Source organism: Semicossyphus pulcher, unplaced genomic scaffold (genome assembly GCF_022749685.1).
Source record: "Semicossyphus pulcher isolate SPU_LCO1_2020_fin unplaced genomic scaffold, fSemPul1.0.p SCAF_14, whole genome shotgun sequence".
NCBI lineage: Eukaryota > Metazoa > Chordata > Actinopteri > Labriformes > Labridae > Semicossyphus > Semicossyphus pulcher.
This window is the reverse complement of record NW_027211648.1, coordinates 14,119,081-14,145,189: the sequence shown is the minus strand read 5'-3', so window position 1 is coordinate 14,145,189 and position 26,109 is coordinate 14,119,081. Positions and strand designations below refer to the sequence as shown.

The 26,109-nt window shown below is 42.9% G+C and overlaps 1 protein-coding gene across 1 annotated transcript in view; it reads right to left on the bottom strand.

Moving 5' to 3' along the window:
- Window positions 1-8,717: 8,717 nt before the first annotated feature.
- Window positions 8,718-26,109, bottom strand: part of LOC138591214 (doublecortin domain-containing protein 2C) — a 145,436-nt gene continuing 128,044 nt past the window's right edge. Inside the window, exon 10 of the mRNA XM_069661733.1 lies at window positions 8,718-8,866. Coding sequence (XP_069517834.1) covers window positions 8,718-8,866 — 149 coding nt within the window. The remainder of the gene's footprint in view (window positions 8,867-26,109) is intronic.

Below are 26,109 nucleotides of genomic sequence, written 5' to 3'. Positions count from 1 at the left end.
GCAGTCAATTTGTGAGAACAGACAGCTGTCTATTGCTTTGGAGGAGACAGAGGGAGAATATCGAACCGGCTCATTCCGCCGAGAGACAACACCACCGACATAACAGTGATTCATCAGAAAAAGTGCTTGACGAGCAGAGTCCTCCCTCCACTTTTCATCAAACATTCCACAAAAAAAGTAATGCCTGATATGAAGCAGGGGAGCGCAGGTATCTGAGTGAATGGTATTAATGGTAATCCAAGCTGTCAGCTGCTGCTGAAAGACAGAATTTTAAAACATGAGACTGAGTGATTGATTATGCCAATGTGTTTTCTAGAGGTCATATCGATTGGGGTTGTGAGAGGTAAACTCCTGTTTTTACTTCCTGACAAAACCTTAACTGAACCCACAGCACACAAACCTACAGGATACATAAAGTCAGAGATGCATGGAAAGTTGGGGAGGAACAAAGATGTGACGCCAACCACAGGGTGGCCCAGTGACCGTCGTCACCGCGATTCTTTTATATCATTGATGCAGTGATGTTGCTAGGTACGCATCCTGTGTCTCTGACACATTCAAATCTAAAGGGACGCAGTGAACTCACTATCCACGTGTCCCAGAGGAGCACCTCATCTTTCCCATACAGAACGATACATTATGAACAAAAAACTCACAGTAAAAATAACAGGAAAGACACCTGGCTGTCAGAGCACTGCTGTTTCAACCCTCTGCGCATCTAAACGGCGCAGACGAGCCTGTGTGGAGACTCGTAATGGGCTTGTTTAGCTGCTACAACAACAACTAGCCCGTCACCACGGATTTCATTTCTACAAATAAGGATACGAACCTAGTAGTGGTTAATAAACTCACGTTTCCACCACTCATGCCATGTTCCCTCAGGTTGATGACGTTTTTACCATCAGGGAGACGCTCTGTCGTTAAATAAACAAGACATACTCCGGCAGCGTGCTGGGGCCGCAAGAGGGCATTGGTGTTTCACCTCGGTTAGAAAAATTCAGTACCATGACAGCCCTTCGACAGGCACAAAATTGACTGTACTTATGGAGCGCTTTTCTAGTCCTCCGACCACTCAAAGCTGCTTTTACACTACATGTCACGTTCACCCATTCACACACTGATGGCAGAGGCCTAAGTGCCAATTTCTAATCAGGATCTATGCATTCACAATGGCTCTGCCAGCTGGAACAATTTGGGGTTCAGTGTTTTGCCCAAGGGCACTGCGACGTGACTGTAGTGGTCAGGGATCCATCCAACCCTCAACCTTTGCAATTGAGAGACGACCGACTCTACTACTGAGCCACAGCCGCCCCAAATGACCAGCAGACCGGGAGTCGAGCCTGCGATCGGTGCATCGAGGACTGTAGCCTCTGAACACGGGGCGGCTGCTCTACCAACTGAGCTAAAACAGTGCCCCAAGCTATATCTGTCAAGGTTATAGGTTGAAGGAGAGCTTGAATTCAAATTCAGCCACTAGTTACTTCTTCATTCTCCCATTTGAATGAAAGGGAGGCTGAAATCCAGCAAGTGGATATGACTGATGTCAGAGCAGGCAGTCTCATTAGGACCACAGGTGCAAAATGCCGTAACTTTACCCTGTTGGGGAGCATATGAGCTAAAAATACAACACCATTCTCTCAAAACAGGCTCACAAAGTTAGTTCACAAGCGGGTAAAAGTTGTGTGTTTCCCAAAAAAAAAGAGCCACTTGCACAAATAATCCATCACGCAAACAAATACGTACAAATGAATAAATAAAGACGGAGTCCAGGAGCTGCCTGCCATACTCATCTCCTCCTCGAGTCTCTGAGAAACAGTGGGCTCTCTCATTAGGCACAGGGACGACATCTAGTTATTCATTACCCGCTCCATGCAAAACCCTGCTATTAAAACTCTAAAAGCCATTAGAGAAATCCATAATGAACCCCACCAGCAGCAGCAGGTGCACATGGGGGGCTGGCTCTCGGAGATGACACAAACAACACTGCTACATGACAGTTTGTAGCCCATTAGCATCGCCACCTCTGCCGCTGCGGCCATTCTGAGTGTGGTTTTAATGTCGGCCGGTTTTAAGTAGCTGGATTCGGAGGCGAGTCCCGCTCCGACTCGCTTCATTTGACATGCAGTGAAAGTCAAGAGAGGTGCCGGTTGTTGGCTTGGCATGCTGGCGTTAGTCAAACATGGTGTGACAGTATCGACTGCGGCCTGTTTACTGAAAGGAGTTCAGAACAGGATCAGCTAAACATACATTATGGTAGATCGATACCGGCTGAAGAACTGAGCAATGAGCTTGATATTAGTCTGGCTTCACTACCAGCCGGCACTCGGCCACTTAAGACTTCCCCTTTCCTGCAGCTTTTTCCCATCTCTGCACGGACCAATAACTGCTGGAGGGGGAATTATTCTTCTGCGGTGCCACAGATTGATCTGGTGTGAATCTGGTCTGAGGCTAAATAAGCAAACATCCAGAGAGCAGCCAATAGAAAAAAGGAAAAAATCAGCAAATGCAAAACAGAGAGCAGGAAGCAGAGAGAAGGAGAGAGAGGGGAAAATGTGTATTTGGTCTCCTGGGTCTTGGCTCCCCATCATTATAACCTTAGTCATACTTCATACTTCCTTCCCTTTTATCTTTGACACACTCCATCTGTTTCTCATCACGTTAAACCCCAATATAAATACAGTACCAGGCCTGTGTAGCGCACAGGGCACTTTGTGTTTAACATACAGTTCTAGTGCATGCTATGTCTGAAGTGTACTTCTTATAGCATGTTCTTTTAGAAGGTTTGAAGCTTTCACATTTAAAGAAAGTAATCCCAAAAGATTACAGTAAAAATGTATAATGGGTAAGCTTGTGTTGTTATGGAATCTGGTTTATATAACGTACACTGCCTTTGAGTCCACATACAGTCTGACTGACAGACACACACCACAGGTAACTCCCCAGTCTGCAACCCTTCCATGTCAGAACACAATGGTCGTATTGACCTCCTGGGAGAACACGGTTCAAGACCAACTGACCCCTAAATTCCCCATCAGACACGAAAGCAAAACAAGTGTGTTCGCGCCGGGGTCGCGCTTTATACGCCGAGAGCCGCCCTCTGCCTTTAGCCCCCACAACCTGCGAGGTGTGTGGGTGGACGGAGGAGCGCTCCGTGGGGAGAGAAGGGGGCCTACAGATGAAGTATGTCCTGGGCGCCTGTGATTGCCCCACCACGGTGAACCTCATCTGTACCTCATCCCTTCTTCCAGGGTATGCAAGCATGAAGTCAATCAGCACGACACCAGGGCATCAATCACTCTGGCTCCCTTTGGGGTGACCTGCTTGCTCCTGGAAAGCATACAGAGTTAAAAAAAGGAAAAATCATACAGTCCAGAAATGGGGTCGGTTTGTTCCAGATCTTATCGGGGTTACATTTAACACATTAGTGGACTTCTTTAATGCAATTGCTGCTAATATCGTATGCTTTGATTAAAATAATTTAGAGTAACACTTTGTCTGGATCATATCTTCCTGTTCCACATGGTGCTAAAGGAGAGAAAATCAGTTTTTTCCCTCCCGATTATCCCGCGAGCAGTTTTGCATCCTCCTCCAAACAAATCTCCTGCACCAAAGGGCCCTGGCCCCATTAATAATTCCCTCTCTAATCTCCCCCTTCCATCTGATCAGGTCTTTTCTTCACAGCCCCTCTCCATTTCTCACCTGCCCAGAAACTCCATCAACACCTCCTTCCTCTCCCCCTGTGCAGGGTTCACCGCTTTTGATGTCCCGTTGTTAGCTTAAAATGAGCTTTAACAACTGTATAATCTGAAATAACATTGCCTCAGCCAATTCCTGGAAAGGAAGGGTGGGGGGGGGACAAGACGAAGGAGAAGACGAAGGAGAAGAAAGAGCGTGTTCCGAGCTAATGGATGTTCCCTGGATGTGTAATGTAATAATTTTTTGGTGAAAAGGAGCAGGAGAGTATAGGAGGAGGAAGAAAAAAATGAAATGGATGGATGAGGAGGGGAATAGATGAATAGAGGTTAGGGTGAGAGAGGGGGAAGCAGATGGAGCCAGAGAGAGGTTGGGCTGATTTAATCTATTCGCAGGGCCTGTGGTTGTTCCTCTCCGTCCACTCCGACAGGCAGGGGGGATTTGGCAGACCGATCAAAATTGTAATCTCATACTCTTCTCACATCACATTAGCAGATGGCACGCATGTGGTCGCTGTGCTAAGTTCTTCCTGCCAGCGATGCCACTGAATATGTGATAATAGTTGATGACCTCTTTCAGCAAAGTGCTTGACTTTCCTCCCTTCTTCCCTCCCTCTGAATGTATTTCTCGCTGCCTGTACAGTATGAAAGAGCCGACTTTAAATTATTCCGTATCTGAATTGTTGATGTACCCGGAGTTTAAATGTGTCTCTGCGAGCTCGCATGCTTGGCTGGAAGTTCCTCTGATGTTTAATTCATAATCATTATGCAACTCAGTGCTGGACTAGCCTTTGCTCGACCTCGGTAATCTTTGAGGATTTCATTATTAGAGATAGCAATCTCCGATGCTGCAGAGGAAAAAAGGACCACTCTCTAATTCACTCTTCCATGACTCATCATTACACTCCAGAGCCTCAGCAAGTAGCTGCACCACCTCCTCGCCGTCCTCATCACGACTAATTCCCCATTTCCTTCTTCCCCTTACCTTGCATTAAGTAGCCTTGCCTTCCTCCCTCTCTCCATTCAAGCCCTCGGTGTTGGATGTCACTAACAGCACTTACTGCTCCTGCAATACAGCAAAGAGGCCTGCAGCTGCCTGGCCGCCGGTCCCTGGTGTGGTCAGAGTAGGAGGCCTATTGTGGCCGAGCCATTGATCGAGAGGAGTAATGGATCTGGCTTAGGCTGATAATGCATGATGTAATTGTCAGAGGAGTTTAATTATATGCTTATTACATGAGGCAGTGAGTATTCACGCTCCCTGCCCATTTACTGCACACGCTCCGTGAAGGCCATAAGGAAAAAGGTGGGGAAAAAAATCACGTGGCGTTAAGGAGGAAGATTTAAGGTCTTAAGTGGCGCACTTCAATTTGAGATGTTGGACAAAGACTGGACCTTTAATAATAATAAAAATAAAAACACTGCTTTAAAGCTGTAAAACGTGTATAATTGTGGTTTTTAGATGCCATACACACAGATATTTCCAGTTTACCCATTGACATTGAGGAGTGTGAGGGTCCCAGTTAATCTAAAATTTCTATCATGGCACGCAGCCCTTCCATCCCTCCATCCGCTCATCCCTCCAGGCCATGCTGAACCGTAATGGTGGCCTCATCGCATGTCTGAGTGCATACGCTACACTGAGCAATGCTTTTCAATTACCTGCGCTGGAGCCCTAGATGAAAACACATCGCACATATTTCTGAGGCAAAATGCTTAGGTCAGACGCGCTGAGAAATAAAATATACCTTATGTCATTTAATTTGACAGTTGTCCTTTCCCAGCTACTGAATAGAGGTCGTCACGTGTGCGAGCGGTGGTAGCAGAGCTGTGTACACGCGCGCGTGGATGCAGATGTGTTTACGAGTCATGCTGGGGTTTAGCCTTTGAAAAGGAAAAACAGTATGAAGCCACACGCGGCGGCCTCAGCAGGTGAAGCAAACAACACAGGCCGCGTCACCTCATCATCACCTGCGTGAGGAAACCGCAGGGTTTATGTTTCTTGACCCTCCATCACATGAAGATTGTAACCTGATCATTAGCAGCAGAAATCTGAATGTTTGCAACTTCCACACGCTATGCTGGATGACACAGAGGAATTGAATCCTGTTAATAGGCGGCACAGCGAGACAAAAGGCGCTAACTAGCATGCCAGACTTAAAAAAAAAAACATAGAGATAGCATGTCGAGACAAACACTTAATTAGAAATAAAAGAAGAAAACAAACTACAATTTAAATTGTCCACAAGGTCTCTGAGTGTTTTGTGCAACATGCTAGCTCAACAGCAAATCCCTGCAGGCCTTATTTAGAAGAATCCCTCATCGGACAACAGCTTACTTCACTGTTTATGGTCTCATCTGAAAATTACCCCCCACTGATTCATAATGTGTGAGACAGAAATGTGTCAGCGCTGCACTAAGTCATGCCCGGCAACGCTCAGGCCAGTTTTTTTTTTTTACGTGGGGTTCACTCCACTACATAAATCCCATTAATCATGTTTTTTGGGGGGAGAGAAAGAAAGAGAAGGGAGGGAGGGAGGGAGGGAGGAAGAGGGGAGGGAGGGGTTGGAAATCTGGTGTCCGCCCATGTCGGAGGCTGCATTAATGAGCTTCAAGTAGGGAACAGAGGCTGAGGCCAGGTCTGTAATGGTGTCCGCCTGGAATAGACGGGGTTGTGTTTGTGTGTGTGTGTGATAGTGAGAGAGTGAGGGAGGGGGGGGAAGAGAGTTTGAATACACGGGGTTGTTTGTGAGGGGTGAAACAGAACACCTCTGATCTCTCACACACAAATCATAGAGAAGATCACTGGCTCTGACTGCTACAGCCCGCTCTGTGCATGTGCCTCTCCGCACAACATCCAGCTGGGCTGGCAGCGCTGTTTACGAGGCTGGCAGATACCCAGCAACGCAGCTATGCATTTACTGTGTTACAGATATGGAATCACAGCGGCTCCGACAAAGATACACATCCGCCTGATTGCACACACAAACTTTGGAAAACACGGAGCGAAAACACGGCGAGGCTTTCGATCCGAAACATAACATCCAGCCGCCTTGTGAACATTAGTTTGGAGGTTACACTCTAGCCCTATTTGCAGCATTTAGCAATTAGGTGGAAATGCTCGGATCAAATATGGAACAACAAACACTAGCAGTTATCTTTTTATAATCTCATGTATGGAAATGAGTGTTTGATTTTCTCCTCATGCAAATGAGATTTTCAATTAACTAAAAAAAAAATCTGGGGCTTGGCAGAGCGTTGCACGCTTGTCTATTGTGTCCTCCCCACACAGAAATAAATTATGAATACCTAAATAGCATTTCACATTTGAGATAATTATGGTGCTGAGAGAGAGGGGGGGGTGGAGAGAGCATCTTTAACATGCAAATAAAATATAGCACTTTGTTTTCTCTTGCAGAGATCAATCATAATTGGGCAGGTACACACAATCACAGGGGTAATTTGATGACCCATTTCGTTTTTGGATCACGCAACCCAAATCTCTGCGCTCCTCTCCCCTGTGTGCTGCTCTGTGTGTACTCTGCGTTCACCGACTTCAGTGAAAGAATAAAAAGTCTGATTATCAAAGCTTCTCTATGCTGACGGCACAGCACACACTGCTTTTATTTTATTTTCCTGTTCACTACTTCAACAAGATAACCCAAACTTTTTTTTTATCTTCGTCTGAAAACAAGAGCACACACGTTTCAGGCTCTCCGGCTCCGCGTGGAAGTCTGTCTGCTTTTCAAATGGCGAAGAAGTAATTGAATGCAGTCGCACTCTGATCTGGAGTCATTCTGAAACCCTTATCACAGCGTCTGAGTTCAAAAGATAAGGAGTTACGCTGCAGAGCGGCTCCTTATGCACCTCTAATGAATGTTCAGACTGTAAGTTGGTGAAAGAGGCACCAGACAAGTCATTAACAATGAATAGTGTACACATACAGAGAACAAATGTACAGTGCATTACATAAATACACAGACAAAGACGCACCCACAAAGCCACTGACACACACAAACACAAACAGTTCATATTCCATGATTGCCAGGCCAATTAAGCTGCACAAGGGTTGACATAAACATTAGAGAGCCATGTCTCTGTTCTCCCTCAGGGCCGCTGGGTTGTGAGTCGGGATCGGCCTTATGTAAGTTGCCTCCCTTTGCCTTCTTCACACTCCCCGTGGGCTTTGTGAACAGTACAGAGTCGCTGTCTCTAATGTAATCTTAGAGACTCTGGGGGAAACAAAGCTCTAAAAAAGAGAACTGAAGAAGAGACGGGAGGAGGTCATTCAAAGTCATGTCTGGAAGGGGATTTCAGGGACTCCTACGACCAAAGGCTCACAAAGAGGTGAATGGCTGAAGCGGGCAGTATGTCACCTCAGAGTACAGTGCCATGCCTGTCAAGGCGTGTTTGCACACGCCTGTGCACACATCTCGTACAGCGCGCGGCAGAGATGCTAACAGGAGGAGGCGTCTCTGTGGTTTTAAAAGTGCTAAAAGCAAAATGACCAGGTGAAAAGATTACCCAACAAGTGCTGTAGTCAGCCTGGATGATGTTTGTGTTTACTGTAGAGTATAACAGTCATTCACTGACCACTTCAGTGAGTCAAACACTTAGAGATATGAGCGCATGTGTGTGGACACTGTGCACTGCAGAACGAGAGATTGATGCGAGCACCTTTGAGAGCTGCAGGGTGTGTTTACCAGTGGATTTCTACTGTACCGGGGGCTAATTCTGCAGGCCTCCACACACTCACATGTATCAATCTTCTCTGACCCAGCCTGGAGCTGCATCCTCCCAGAGGAAGTAACTCTCTCCGTCTTCCTCTCTCTCTTTCCATCTCCTTCTCTCCTCTCTCTCTTTACTTCCCCTCCTTCTCTTATTTCCCATTTCCATTGACTCACTCTCCTTCTCCTCCCTCTTCCCTCCATCTCTCTTCCTCTATCTGACCTCATCCCTCCACTAAATCTCCCTGCTGTCAGGCGATGCACCAGGAACGCGGAAGTTGTGAACTTGTGAGGAGTGGGATCAATAAAGCAAGGACAGGCTGAACGATCTACCCAGAGACAATGCGATGTTTTGTGCCGGGGATTGGGCACCGCGGGCCATAAATCCTGCCATCCGGGCCGTCTGCCGGGCAAAAGAGCGCCGGTCGTCATCATCATCGTCCTCGTCGTCTGGAGGGGAGCAGAGGAGTCACTGTAAACAGTTACGTCAGCCGTCCCATCACTGCCAGTGGAACAGATAAATCCATATTAGCGGGAGTGATGAAAGAGACTTTGATGCATGCTCATAACCGAGTCGCGTCAGTGAAATATGAGTGGGCTGTGTCATATATGTCATGACAACATACTGTGGATGGGTTTTCGTATGAGGGAGGCACACACACTGGCAGGGGTGAGCTGTTGATGATAAGTGTGATTGGCGACTGAGCCGAGGCATAATCTGCAACCTCTGGGAACTTGAACGCATCTTTGACCTTTTATATGACTCTCTGTAATGATCCATGTTATTGTAGATGCATGCTGATCTACTGACAGATGTCAGATATGTAAATCACAACACACAGAAACACACACGCAAATACACACAGTTCAAATCAATGACACTAACCGGAGCAACTTTTTTTAGGGGAGAATTTGTGTGTTTAGGTGTGTGTGTGGGTTAAGAGAACCCTCACAAAATATTTTATTTATATTCCATACATAAATAGTAGGCTGTTTGGTCCCGTCCCAGCAGTCTTCATATTTCCTGGTGACATTATCAGCTGTCTCCATCGTGTGCAGAGCGGGAAATAAATTGCATTTTTGCCGTTGGTTCTGTGGCTGCAGACGGCAGGAGGAGCATTATAATATAAAACATGAATAAACAAAATCACTCATGAGCAAATGTGCAGGAGCATGGGGAGGTAATCTCCTTTAGGCATGGTCCTTGAAATTAACTCAAAGAATCTGCACATGAAACGTGTTAAGAAGATTAATCAAATATTTCTCCTCCCCTCCACGCCGCCAACTCCTGCTTCCATTCAAAGTTTTTTTTCCCCCTCCTCTTTTTTTTGAACTCAAACATTATGGTAATTACGTATTATTGTGCTTACTTTAGGAAGATTGCTTGGCCACAGGTGAATTGGAGTGAGGCAAAGGATAACGCTATATGTGTGAAATTGTCATATCAACTATTTTTTCCAAACGTGGCGAAGGCGTGAGTGTGCCAAATGAGAGCGATGTGCGTGGCTGTAAAGTGTGCGCAGGGGGAGAGAAAAGCCAGAGCGAGTGAACTTAGCAGATAATACTTTTTAAAAGGGGGGAGAAAAAAAGTGTTTTGAATTACAAAGCAGTTTTCTAGTGTCAAGCGCCGGATCAACCTCATTGCATATCCCATAATGCATCTGTGTCCCAGTGGTGAAATTTGGTAGATAAACATCGCTCCATGTACCCTGCACCTCCGCACGGCCGTGCATCAATTACAGCATATGATGCGAGTTTGGTTCAGGAGCTACAGTTACAGAATACAGCATCGGATGCCACTCATACGTCCTTCATCTAAAATGGCTGTCAGACACAAGCGCAGGTAAATCACTCATCTGTCGGTATAATCATGTAAATTTGTATTATCCCTCATGTCCCACACAGCTCTTGTCACTCATTTATGCATGTTTTCTTCGTACCTCATCGCCCACATCGTGTTGGACAAACGCTGTTTAAAACATGCAATGTGTGTTTTTCTGCTACAGTATCAGGGGAGCATCAGTCTGTCGGTCTGAGATCTCAACAACTGGATGGATGGCCATGTAAGTTGGTGGAGATATTCATGAAAGGGATCTTGGGACCTTGGAAAAAATTCCATGTGACTGTTTGGTACCACTTAAAACAGTGCCAGAATTTCAATCACGATCTTGTGTTGAGATATATACGATATATAGATATATCTTAAATGGTAGCATGCTTATATTTTGGCTAATACTAGCATAATGTGGAGTTAAAAAAAGCAAAAAAAACTCTTAGAAATGCTAGCATAGTATTATATCAGTATTTTGTAGGGAAACATCCACTCAAAAGCTGCATTCAAACTATTCAAAATCATATAAAACATAAAACAAGCACCAGAACAAAAGTATCATAACTTTGTGTTGTTGAATATAGCTATTAAATGTTGCTTACCTATATAAAAGACATAAAAGTACTCCATAACAGCTACATAAAAACATTACAGCCAGAAATACGAGTATGAAAATCCATCTAAAGAGAGCAGCCAGTGTGACAAAACAAGCCGTGGTGGCCTTCAGTTTCCGACACAATCTAGGCAGTGACAGAATTTTGAGAGGCAAAGTCACACTCAGACCTTGGAATATGTTATGCTATGGTTTCAGCAGAGAGTATGGATATTGGTATGGATATAGAGGAGAACGATGGAGGGAAGGGGCTGAGTTTGTGAATGTCCCAAGTGACCAGAGAGAGTGCATGCCTGATCAGTCTGTGGCCTGGTCTGGTCCGCGATGACTGATGAGTTGGCAGTGGACCTTGGAGGTTTGGGTGATAGCCTTTCAGTGTGTGATTCACGGGGAGCGCCCTGCGCACTGACATCCCCTCGCACTGTGATTGAGTTCACAATCCTGTGCCATTCCTCCCCAAGTATATATGGCTCCCAAATAAATAAATGGCAGAATCATGAGATCCCAACTGCAACACAGCAGCTGGGACAGCCTGGGCTACGACCGCTACGGTGCAGATAAGATTATCTGTAATAGTATCTTTTATTCTATCTATTTTATTACATCTGCCTTTACTTCTGTGTATTTATAAATGTAGCTGGGTTAGTTTGGTTGTATGAAAAATGTGGTAGATAAGCTGTTGTTCCAGCAGCCTGTTGGCTGGGCGATGAATGATGACTGGTTGAATTCTTACAAAAACAAAAAAATATGTAAAAAGAGCAGATTGTTGATATATAGAGGTTGGCAATATGTGCCAAGTAATCCTAAAATTAGTGAAACATGTTTCTCAAGATACATTACAGTACGATATGATGCGATACGATACGATACAGTGCGGTACGATAGGGTACGATACGAGACGATAATATACGATACAGTACAATACTGTAACATACGGTACGATACAGTACAATACTGTACGATAGGGTACAATACCGAATGATACGGTACAATACGATACAGTACGATATAGTATGATACGATACAATACAGTACGATATAGTATGATACGATACGATACAGTACAATATAGTATGATACGATACAATACAGTACGATATAGTATGATACGATACAATACAGTACAATATAGTATGATACGATACAGTACGATATAGCATGACACGATATGATACAGTACAATATAGTATGATACAATACAGTACGATATAGTATGATACGATATGATACAGTACGATATAGTATGATACGATATGATACAGTACGATATAGTATGATACATTACAGTACGATATGATGCGATACGATACGATACAGTGCGGTACGATAGGGTACGATACGAGACGATAATATACGATACAGTACAATACTGTACGATAGGGTACAATACCGAATGATACGGTACAATACGATACAGTACGATATAGTATGATACGATACAATACAGTACGATATAGTATGATACGATACGATACAGTACAATATAGTATGATACGATACGATACAGTACAATATAGTATGATACGATATGATACAGTACGATATAGTATGATACGATATGATACAGTACGATATAGTATGATACGATACAGTACGATATAGCATGACACGATATGATACAGTACAATATAGTATGATACAATACAGTACGATATAGTATGATACGATATGATACAGTACGATATAGTATGATACGATATGATACAGTACGATATAGTATGATACATTACAGTACGATATGATGCGATACGATACGATACAGTGCGGTACGATAGGGTACGATACGAGACGATAATATACGATACAGTACAATACTGTACGATAGGGTACAATACCGAATGATACGGTACAATACGATACAGTACGATATAGTATGATACGATACAATACAGTACGATATAGTATGATACGATACGATACAGTACAATATAGTATGATACGATATGATACAGTACGATATAGTATGATACGATATGATACAGTACGATATAGTATGATACGATACAGTACGATATAGCATGACACGATATGATACAGTACAATATAGTATGATACAATACAGTACGATATAGTATGATACGATATGATACAGTACGATATAGTATGATACAATACAGTACGATATAGTATGATACGATTTGATACAGTACAATATAGTATGATACAATACAGTACGATATAGTATGATACGATATGATACAGTACAATATAGTATGATACAATACAGTACGATATAGTATGATACGATATGATACAGTACAATATAGTATGATACAATACAGTACGATATAGTATGATACCATATGATACAGTACAATATAGTATGATACAATACAGTACGATATAGTATGATACGATTTGATACAGTACAATATAGTATGATACAATACAGTACGATATAGTATGATACGATATGATACAGTACAATATAGTATGATACGATTTGATACAGTACGATATAGTACGATGTGATACAGTGCGGTACGATACGGCACGATGCAGTACGATACAATATGATACACTATAATGTCCCCGCATTGAAATGTGTCTTGAAATTTAAGTGATGAATACGAACTAGCCCAGCACATAACCCCTTTCAAAACCACACATTTTTGTTTTTGCAATTACATTTTTTGTAATTGATATACAGACGTGTAAAGATAAACAGACGTGATATCACGTGTAAATTGGTGAACTTAAAGGTCTTTGGTAGGATTATTTTAATCTTGAATCCAGGATATAGCTTCCTACAATATTCAAAGAAAAGATATATACGAGTGGTGTCCATTTTCTCATGTAACTGTTCTTGTTGTGGCTGTTGTCCCTATAATGTGGAACTAGGCCACGTCAGTCCTTCAAACTCTGCTGTACTTTATGTGAACATGTTGATTGCCCTTGCTTATCGAAGCTGTCCACCTTTTTTGCCTTTGAACACCTTGTGCTCGTTAGTGCACTGTTGACCTCAACACGGCTTATGTCAGCATCCTTGTTATCTATGTCATCGTCATCTTCTCTCCTCCCTCTATTGTATAAATAATTGGTGAACTCCTTGAATCACTCAGGTTCCTTAAGAGCCTCGACAGGCTGATTGTCTCCTCTGCTCCTCGCGCGCGGACCCCTGGCAGAGCATTTGATATCATGTAAAAGAGGATTTGCACAAATAACTCCGTAATCTCCAACAGCCAGTACCAGGGTGACGTAATTGTTGCCGTTAGTGAATAACGAGGCAATACGGAGGTGAGTCATCCCTCAGTGAGAAAGGGGTCTTAGCCAAAGTCTTTAAGCAGATAAGCCTGTTTGGGCTAATGAATGGGCAGATTCGGAGATGTCATCCGAGATTTTCCTCTTCCTCATAAGAACGGCAACAGGACATATAGAGGAAGGACACACAAGTGCACCGGCATAAAACCATTAGAGTCAATAGAGGATTAGAGAATCTACAGTTTCACAATCCATATTATATTAAATCTTATTAAGATCTACTAGAAACTTTATTATTAACACAAGGCACATAAAATGCCTTTGATGAAGACAATAACGAATTCCGGTCTGCACGAGTATCCAGTCGCTACTATCAAAGCTTTACTATCAGCACAGCAACATTTGTTTTTCCGCAGCAGCCTTATTAAGGGTGAAATTAGCTGTTCCTGAAATGAGCGAGAGCTGCAGACTGAACTCCTCATAATGCCGGAGCCACAGACAGAGATAGGGATCAGGGGGAAAGCAGGACGCGCCGGCTGTCCAGACCTCAGATGTTCAATGTGAGAGCTGCTCGTCTTATCAGTCCCCTGAAATGGCCCTCTAATTGGGGACATGTTTCTATGAAATGTGTATAAATTGACGGTAATTGCTTTTGTATGCATGGAAATGCTAATTTTCCTCTATAATGGCTATCAAGAGAAACATACAAACTAGTTCAGTGGGTTCCTGTATCATGAGCGAGAGAACAATAAATAAATGCGGGCCATGTGCAGAGTCCTAATGTAAAGCAAATGCAAATTTGCAACGGAACTACAATACCTCATCCTTTCGAGTGCTCCTATGGTAATTACTGACTAAAACATACACGACTGCGGCCTCCCCATCTCGTGTTTTCTCTCCAGAGAATAGCACGCGGACATGAAACGCGGCATCAGAACACTTTTCTGAGGCAATGCACCCACTTGAGATGCTGACTGCTTGTGATAACTCCTGGGTTCAACGTCCCATAGGCAGAGCTTTGGAATAATCCATTCTCCATACAGATTTCTCCCACGGAAGCTGCTTTATCCCATTATCACAGGCATTATACAAATGTATACCGCTGTAATCCACACACTTAGAGCCCGATGCTTTTGGAAACAGCCGTGTTGTTGATGACAAACAGCTTGTGATGCGGTATAGCACAAACAGAGTCACTCTGGTGCAAGTCGGTGCATTCGCTGGAGGTAGGCTATGTTCACAAATTAAACTTTGTTTGTTTGTGTGTATGTGCGTGTACACACGCGTTGGTGCAAATTAGAGCAGTGAGCAAACTATTTTCTGAGGGAGATGCTGCGTGTAGAAAAACTTGGTCTTGGCTGTATGGGGGTGTTTAACATATCCAAGGTCTCCAGCAGAGACATACAGAGACACAAGCGGGTCACGGGGGATGCTGATAGCTCTGTGAACTCAGCAGGTGGTTGAGCGCAAGATGTGATAACTAGATGTTTTCGATGACAACGGTGGTGGAGCTGGGCTGTCCCTAATGTACTGTGTTTGCCTAATAACACAGCAGGCAGCAGAGGTCTGGGTGTGATGAGGAAGAACCCCCCTATCACAAACAGAGAAGAAGACATACAGACATGCCCCATATACCCTCCAGGCCATGTGACCCGTGAAGGACAAAGAAAATCTAACTGTGTCTGTGCATCAAAGAGAGAGAGAAAAAAAGAAAGAAAGAAATTCCTTAAAAAAAAAAAGATGATAATCCAGCACATTATATTTTTTTGCCACTGTAAAAAAAATAGTGCCTAGCAGACAGGCTTCTCAGTCGGGCTTGTTAAGGTGAAGCTTGCCAACTGATGGTGGAGATTTATGCTTCATTGGCTCGCGCGGTGCTGGGGGAGACATCATCCACCAGCAGATGTGCACAGCTCACCAGTCTCTGCCACCTCTATAATTGACATCTGCATGTAAGAGAATGGCAGCGGCACCAGTCTGTGCCATGTTTCTGGGAAATAAGGCAGAGAATAAGCAGAGCACATCCTGAGAGGTTTGCATCAACTGTCTCTCTAATGCCTGTGAGTGCTCTGGCATTAATGGAACATATTATGCCACAAATTATGGAATCATATACAGCAGCTGTTGATCCAATTTGGATGTGGTGCTACAGCTAAAACAAGTCCCTCCAGGGAAGATGTCTAGTTTTGGTTTATGTGGCAAGATTGTGATCTGTTCAGCTGGCGTCCGCCGTGCATTTTTTACGGCTTCGTTCAAAAAAATCGTCCATCGCATTCCAAAAGGATAAAGACATGCCTCTGAGGATGGAAGTGCAGAACTAACTACAATGGGATGATCAATAGAACAATGCAATCTGCAGGCCTGTGAACACGCCATTACATCCCAGTGATTAAATCCATACAAGTGCATCCTGTTATTGGTTCAAATCTTGGGCTATTGGGTTCATCCAGTCGTTACAACTGTCACAGAGTTGGCTGACGACTTAATATTTCTTTTCCCTTTTTTGCAATAAATGGTATTTTCCCAGGGATTTAAGCCCCCTTATTTATTAATATATACACACCAAAGTCTCAGCAGTAACACATTATTACAAAACTGCAAGTATACTTTAAAAGCAGTTGCAGAAAACATAATGCTATTTTTCCTATCTTGAATTATTGCATACACACTGGACAAAAATTAACTTCTACCTTCAACAGGGATTAAGTACAGCCACCGTAACTAATCAGATTTCTATGACGGGGAGAATTCATCGAGATTTACTGTGGGCTCCCCTCCATTTGGGGTTAATGAGTGTCTTCCGCAGCCTCCTCATAGCTATTTCATACCTCGGGGATTTGAATAATTCCCATTGATAGTTTCAAAATCTCAAATGAGACAGGATTAATCAAAAGCAGAGAAAGTAAAGCTGATGAGGGTGAAGCGGCGCATGAGGATGAGGATGTCCAAATCAGGAGGAAGGTGACTGGTGATACACAGTGGGCAACATATTCACAGTATTTTAATAGCTGGTGGGGGTCTGTGACTAAAACTGGGTAAGTAGCTTCACACGAGAGCATAATGATATTTAGAGCTCAAAGTGTGCTTTCCAGGCTTTAATCAAAGGACATTTCTACACACTGTAGCTGTCAGTTTTAATAAAAAGTGAAGCTAGCCCATGGTGTCGCACCTTTTTTTTTTTTTTCCTTTTGGTGTAGTACGGTTCAAATATGGGCTATTCATTATGGTGCTACTTAATTGGCGACTAGCTGTTCGCTCCATGTTACGACTTCTTCTGAGCCAGAAGAAAAAGGAGCGGTCTGTCTTTGTAAAAATGTGGGATGATGAAGTTTAAAAAACAACTTTTTTGGAACACACGCTGTAACAAATAAAAAAATGTAATTTGATTATCAAAGAAAACATTCGGTTGGTTTTAACAACAGGTAATTGCGAGCATTTTTCTTGGTTAGCGTTTCAGAGGGCTCAGGAAACCACCGTTGTCTGTCTCCCTACATCCATCCATTCATCTTAGACACGTCGATTTCATTATTCACAGCAGGGCTGTTGAAAGCGTGTGGATGTTGAGCGCTTGCAGGGTGGTAGCCCTATGTGGTATGGGCATTGGTATTTAAGTTCCCTGGGATAAATCATTTACGTCAATTCAGTTACTGATGAGGCATGAATACATATGGCGAATTCTGTTCAGACGTGATTTATTTTAATTGTCACACTGGGACCTGCTATTACACTGCTGCAGGATGGGTCACTGCATTAGAAAATTAAAGCAGAGGCTCTAATTTGAAATCTATTTGTAAATTCTGGCCTGTGGGATAAAGATGTGCTGAGCGCATATAAATGCCCTCCCAGAGTGGTTTGAACTTCCTCTAAACTGGCGAGCAGTCACCTGGGTACGTCACTCCCTCCCAGGCGCACCCTGCCGCTGTGCTCAGTCTGAGGGAACTCAAATTAAGCTGCAGCAAAGGCACACGTCTTACATGAATGAGCGTACGTGTGCGCCGTCTGGGGTGCGAGGTCAGGAAGTGTGTTGCATGCCGGAGGCTACTTATGTTCTGGGTTTCATGGGCCCCATTTCCATGGATCATTTAATACTTTTCCTCATCCACTTTTGGGGATATATCAGCGGAAGTTGAAGCGAGCAGTCGCAGTCGGCAGTGATCCTGAAACAGCTCGGGATTTAAGCAATTAAAGTTGCCAAAACGCTGCGTTTGACTGTGTGTTTACCCTATTATTCAGAGCTATTTTGTCATGACGTGACAGCGCTGTTGTCAAGAACAGTTATCATCTATACTGCTTACTGTTTGTCAACGTCTAACCTTCCAACTGTGTAGTTTGAGACTGTTCCCAAAAGGTATGCTCCCTGGTGACATGTCATATCTGCTGGCAGACAGGTCAGGACCCCCAAAACCCTGCATGACAGGTTAGAGAGCACACAGTAGCTCAGAAAGCTGCTCTTTCACATGGCCTTTTGTCTTTTGTTGTCATCAGTGTCTACCCTGCTTTGATGTTTTATACAGTTTGGGAACACATTGCTCCAGACTCTCTGTGCTTGCTTTAAGGGAGAAACAGAGGTCATGGGTCTTTTCGTACTGTCTGGAAACTTTTTCCCCGACTCGTCTCACATCTTTCGGGCACCAACACTGCCGGAACTGACGATGAAGGAGCGGATTTTATGAAGAATACGACCCGAATTTGCAATAATATTGTGAAAACCAAGACATTCCTGTCAGGTTTAGTCTGCAGAGGTGTGTAGGAAATGTTATGAATACAGACAAGAAATCATAACGCTATTAAAAATCCTGAGTGAAAAGAAAAGCACAATTTTTTATATATTTTTGACAATGAAATGTTAACTACGGTGGCCGGCAAGGACAATCATGCTGCAACAGCCCAAACAGTTTCCAATAGAAGAAACATCAGAAACGATGCAATTCAAAAACACATGCAAAAGTCCAAAACAAAAGCAACGACGGAAAAACACTGCGAATAAAAAACACGTGCTGCAAAAAGACGAAACAAGTGCATTAACGTCAAACGTGCTGCAAATACAGGAACCATGCAAACAGTTATAGCTATAAGAAATATAGAAAGCTATAAGCAGACTTAAGTCACGTACAGCAGCTTTGCTTTTCTAACACAAGTTACTTGGCTGGAGGTCAGTGTGACTGAAAGTTAGTTTTAAGACCCCCTTCAGTGAAAATCAAGTGTTTAACCTTGTAAACATCTCCATGTGGTGTTCTTCATGCGCTACAAGACATATCAGGGACAACATAAGCAGTCATCTCCCTGGCTGGGCCTTTTAAACTGCAGTGTACCAAGGACAGGCTGAACAACACATTTTCAGATTGGCAGGTTTGTGACGTCACAAACCTAAGGAGCCAATCTCGTTAATGGACAGGGTGACGCTATGCATATCATTATGGCAACCACTTCGGCGATGCGCGAGCCAGCTGTAACCTTCATCGTTAACGTTAGCTACTAATTACTACATTTCAAGCTAGCTAAGTTTCAACACTAAACGACGGCAGAGACGGGTTTTGTTGTTGACAGTTGGAATTGTGCATAGTGGGCGGGGACTATGCCGAGTTGGGAATTAAATAAGGGAGAAGGAGGAGATGCCTTGGGAGGATTTTTACAAGGTAATTAAACGTATTTTGCAGAAAAAAAACGAATCAGTCACAATTTATTAGTTCAAGCAGAGCATTTTATATGTATAAAAACTGGAGCTGCTCCTGGAGCTATGAGTTAATGTTTCTAGCATTGACCTAAGCTCTGCTACCAAGGAACTTCCTTGCAATAATTTTACATTTAAGAGTTAAATAAATGACCAAGAGATTAATTGCACCCTTCATGTCACTGTGCTTTGTATGTAGTAGAAGCAATAGCTCCCGGTTGCAGCACAGTTAAGCTCTAAATTGAGTATTGACACACCTAAAGCTCCCGCAGCAGTAACTTTTTTTAACATTCATAAAAACCATAACAAGCCTTATTCAAGAGCATGCTTTATGTGCATAGTGAAAGATTGATCATTTCCATCACAGCAGAGAAAAAGTATGGCTTCCTTTACTCCCTGAAGACTTTGAATATCATTTTTTTAAATAGACCTATGTATTCTTTCTCCTCTAAAGCAGAAATCACTTGCCTCCAAATGGGCTTTTTTCTGATAACGATCAATCATGAGCAGAGTGAGCGGTGGGTCTGAAATAATGAGATCCTATTTCCCTTTCATTCTACCTTTGCCATCCAACAGTAAAGTCAAGTTTAAGTAGAGAGAGAGGGGATGATAGATTAGTTGAGAGGCTTCCTGACAAGAGGGGGGAGAAAGAGATGAAGAGAAAAAGAAACCAAGGAACAGCAGCTGTTCCGTCAAGCTAGGATAAAAGTGCTGCGTAATGTGCCCCCCTTTTTGAAATGCCGCGGTACCTCCAGATCCCCCATCGACATCTCGGCAAGCAGAGGAGGAAGTACAAATGAGATCATGACAATTGGAAAAATTCCCTGGAATGTCATTCAAATCTAAAAATAAAAAGCGAGGCAAATCAATTATCCAGTCTGTGGCCTACAAAACAGACTGTATGAAAGCGCAGGGAGCTCAAGAAACACGGCGCTGAAATAAGCATGTCAGGGCTTCTGAGGAATATAGGAATGATGGGCGTGCGAATGTGTGTAAATCTGCCAATTGACATTTCATTTTGTGTGCTATGTCCCCTCATAAACTCGTAAATCAGCCAACAAAGTGTCATCATTTACATACACAAACATCTCTGCTGCTGACGCTTCAGTGGCTTGATGTCAAACATTGTATCTTCCAGTCAAACATCGCAAATGTCTGATAACATTAGTGGGGAAAAGTGTCGGCCATAGAGAGGACCCGTCTAAGCAATACAACTGTTCTTTTCTGCAGGTCATATTTTGTAAATAAAAATCTGAATTACTGACGTGAGAAAGGCCAAACTAGCCAACCTCGTATTAAACAGGTTGGACGGAATAATGAGGCATTTTGAGAAATAGACGGTCTAACATTTCTGGTGGAGATTTATATGCAAAGATTGATATCAAATTTTTGAAATATTAAATTGATTTAACAAATTAAATACAAGGCTGTAGCCAGCAGTCAGTTAGTTTAACGCAGAGACCAGAGACAGGTGGAAACAGCTAGAATGGCTCAGTCCAAAGGTAACATAATCCGCCTACAAGAACCTGTAAAGCTCACGGATTAATAGGGATGGGTCATGATGTTCGAATAGTCAAGTGGTCATTCACTTATAAAAAATCGAAAAGCAACTATCATCTCATCTTAAAGCTCCTGTGAGGAACTTTTAGTTTGTGTTGATGTTGGCGCCCCCTGTGGACAAAGCTGTACCTCTTATCTCTTTGCCGATTCTGTCCTGTACATGCTAAAGTGGTGGTTTTTAACAAAAAATCCCATCCTGCTTTCTTTAACAGTCATAAGTATCACTCACTTTACATTTTTGCCCTGGAAAATGTAAACAAAGGCAGCATGCAGGTAATCGTCTGACACCTACCCCGTTGCCAGCAGTTTCAGTTAAAAATAACTATATAGAAATAATCAATCTTGTCGCTGATGGTCTGGTTTGCTTTTGTAGGTCATATAGAGTCATTAGAATTAATTTCAGTCTGTTTCATAACCAGCAAAAAACTCCTCACAGGAGCTTTAAAAATATATTTTTCTATCGTTTTTACCAGCACCTGGTTGTAATTCGGTCCTACTGCCAGGCGGTGGCTGGAGCGCATCTGAAAGCTGTTTGCTAACTGCAATTAAATAACAAAAGAAGAAGAAAGCGTTAGTGCCGGGTGAGATTCTGAACCGGAGAAAAATGCAGAGACAGGTCAAGTGCAAACTTTGCAGGTAAAAACTAGCATATCATAAGTCTACAACAACAATGCACGTCATTTGAGAGTTGAGTCTCTCTTGCTCCATATGTCTTTAAATAATGGTCACTAGTTCCCTACTGATTAATATGTGATATGTTGCTCAGAAGTCTGGCATCGCTCTCAACCAGGGTCCAAAATGTCATGTTTTGGACTATCTGCCAAAGACTGGAAAACTGAAAAGATACCAGCCAAAATGTTTTTTCACCACAAACCACTGGTGGCCACTGGTTTGCAAGTAGTGTACTAAGTGCTGTGCTTCAGTACAATTTGAGGTACATGTACTCAACTTGTGTATTTCCATTTGATGTGGATTTCTGCTTTTACTCGAGGCAAATAATGTACTTTTCACCACACTTAGTGGGAGTCGATGGAAAACAAACAGCGTTGCATAAACTTATAGTTTGTGTTATAGTGATGAGAGAAACCTGCCAATGGCAGCTGACTTCATTTAGCCCATTTTATTCTCCAACATAGATATTTAATAAGTGGCGGGTGCTTAATATCCATCCTGCTCTCAGCTGATCTCACTGAATGATTTTTTTGTGCTTCAGTAAAAAATATACGTTCATATTTCTCAAAGCTGCTGTACTGATGAGCATTGCTAATCGTAACCTTTACTTTGATGCAGCTCATCATCACAGCCAACCGCCTCTCACAACAGCACAGCACAAGGTAATGGCATTGAATATGTTCTGATAGTTCTGTATAGTATTATGTGAGTGTGTTGTGTGGAGTATCACAGTTGCTGGGTGACGGTTTTCTTTGAGAGTTACAATGATTGTCCCAGAAGCTCTTATTCCACGATGTTTGTTCATGGTGAATTTATAGACTCACATTTTGTTTGAAGCATTGTCTCGAAATAAAAAAAAACTATCATCATTCTCTCTTATAGACAACAAGCACTGAGAATTCATAAGTCTGCCTCCTACTTCTTATTGGACTGAATAATATCACACCAACACCCATTTCTTTGGCTGGAAATAAGATTTGAATCATGTGAATGAGTGTGTTTTGGCGTCAGTAGCTCCCACTTCTTTTCCACATTTCAAATCTTGTGATTGCTTCTCATACAGCGCATAATACTGTGATCTGGACGCCATGTTGCCTGCATGATAATCAGTAATCCACTTTGCTCTGGCTCTGGCCTGGCCACTGACCCCTGCTGACCTCCTTGGAATTGATTTTGCGCTTGAACCCAAAGCAGGCGCAAATTAAGTCAAGAAATCAGCAGAAAGCGTGAGAGATGAAGGAAGACAGTGACAGACAGAAGAGAGAAGAGCAGAGGAGACAACAAAGGAGGCAGGAGAGGAGAGTGCTGCTTTTTGGGTCCACTGAAAGAAAGTATGTAGCCATGGGAAAGATAGACGAACATTGATAGAACATCTGTAGGAAAGCAGGCGAAATGACAAGAGCCTTGTGAAAAGCTTAATAGCCTAATTTCCTGCCCAGCCCGGCAGAAATATCTGTCTGACGCTGACAGCTGATGAAAATGCACCAGGATTTGATTTTCTCCCAAGTGCAGAACAAGTTAAGACCTATCTCTCGCTCTGTAAGGTCCCGCAGGCAGTACTGTGTGTGTGTGTGTGTGTGTTAGTGTGTCTGCAAGAGAAAAAGACAGACATTCTGGCCGTGGCTGCTTCCTCCTCAGGGCTAATGACAAATTTAGTGATAATCGTCGTGTTTTAATTGATGTTTCCGCATCACTGACTCAAACCACCGGTGGATTACATCAGGGGGATGAAAGATATGAGTAGTCTGGTGTCTGCACGGCCCACAGTTCTCTTTATTGCACAAGCTCGCATCCGATCTGTCCATCGCTCAAGGCTTTAATGTACAGCGCAGGCAGCCCACCTCTGGGACAGCACAACCTGCTCGCGGTCGCTGCATGAGGTAGATGGTACATGCTGTCCCATCTCCACGCCGCCGCTGTTGGACGGCGTAAAAAGCAGCACTATACGTACGGCAAGCTGCTTGATTGCCCGGCGGCCCCCCCAGCGTGCCGCGCTACGGAGAGGACTAATGTATTTATAACCCCTCTCATATGTGCACTGGGAACAAATTAGAGACAAATGAGGCGGGATTCTTACACTCGCCCCGGCAAGCCATGAAATTAGGACAGCATCGTTTACAACTAGCACCAGATCACAGCATGCAAACTAATGCAAACTTAAATATGCCTCAAGAAGTCTCCATACAGTGTTGCAGCATAACAAGCTGAATGCTTTGTACATGTATTAAATTCAATGAGATTTTAACAAGCAAAACATTATTTGTTTATTCGTGTTTCTATGTATTTTGTTATGAAGGCACTGCGATGATGAAATCACCGACAAGCAAGAATACAAAAGCTGCACAGTGCAGGTTTAATTTTTAATCTATCCATCTTACCGGCCTTATCAATAAATTCGAGCTGCGTTGGAGTCTGAGCAGAAAAAATAGCCCACAACTCTGTGTGAGTGTTCACAGGAACAAGCAGAGGGTTCAGGAGAACAGAAGTTCCTTGTGAGTTTAAAGCTGTTACACGCGTAGACGCAGTCAGGTTAGCGTGCCTGCTAATTAACTGCATTGGCTGACAATTATCCAACAACTCAAGCATTAGAGTTCTTGTGCATTCTGTCTTTTAGCTCTAACGACATACATGCATTTACTTCGATATCTTTGTACCCTGTGTTGATTTAAAGTTCATGTTTGGTGTTTTGGAGTTTTTCACTTACCTTTCTCTCTTCTTGCTTGCTTCCAATATAACAGCTCACTTTTTGCTCAACTCTGTTTCATGTTCTCTTGGTGTCTTTCATCAGTTTTTCTGAAATATTAAAACAAGTTAAATTAATGTTTTGTTAGCGTACAATAACATCATGTTCATTTTAGATACTAAGTAATCTCTGTTTACAGACTGTACATAGAAATTTAGAATCTGTAGGCAGGAAGGCAAGAGTTCTGGTTTACGTTTGTTCTACGCTTGTAGTTCGAGATATATTGACCAATCACGTATCAGCAGGCTGCGGCCTATGCAAGAAAAACAGTCTGTGTAGAGAGCAAAAGCAGGCGGAACATAATGCACCGTAATGACATCCCGACTCCCATCAGCAGCTATGTGACGATGATTTACCTTCTGATTAATCTCTATAAACAAACATCTGCATGCTAACGGCTAACAATCTGTTCTAGATCTAAAATTCAACTTGAGATAAATTCCCTGACGCGCTGTCAAGAAAGCCGCTCAGCGTTCCCTGACTTCCTTGAATGAATCATGATCGATCCGACCTCCGTTCAGCAAACAGCATTTTAAAGTAGTTTTCTTCTCCTCTTGAGGACAGACCTGATAAAACTTTATTTTTACTTTTTTTTAAATTTGCATCATGATGTTGAAATTCTGGCAAAGACCCGGTAAATGAAGTCAATCACAAGAAAAACGGGTTATTTTTCTGTAAACCATGCAGCAAACAGAAAAGGAAGTCTTGACAGGAAACCGTTTATTGCCAACTGCTGGCTACAAGCCCGGCATGTTCACCGTTGTCCCCAGAGGCTATATCATCGTCAGACTTTAGCCGATGGGATCAGAGATTGGACTCTAAGTAGTGAGTGACACCAGGTCCCTACTCTTTGTCAAAGTTGGATACACATATTCATCCATGCTGAATTTGAACATATACAAACACACCTAGATAAAATAAAAACTTGGACAACCACGATTGCTTTATGTTGGCTCCTGCTCCGATACATTTTCTACAACAAAGAGGCTTTTGTCATAAAACTTATTTTCCTGGATGTATTAAAAGAAATCTTCAAAGTGACAGAGAATGTCACTTTTTCAATAGTTCACTTCCAGACACACAGTGTCTGCTCAGCAACAAACAACAAACTCTCTATATATGTAAATCAGATCAATAGGATATCCATACAAACGGCCTGCAGCTGTGTGTTGCCATCAAGCAGCTCACCTAATGTAATAAGGAACATCAATAGTTGATTTTCAAACCTAGTGGTGCAGAGAAAGAAAACGAGGATGATGAGATTAGCGCAGCTTGGCTCCGACGTCGAGCTCCATTTTATAAACAGTCACAATTAACACAGACTGTCATTATGCAGGGGACAATGAGATGAGTTGGGGAGAAGAGATTAATAACTTCACTGCGTGAGTCAAACTCTGCTGCA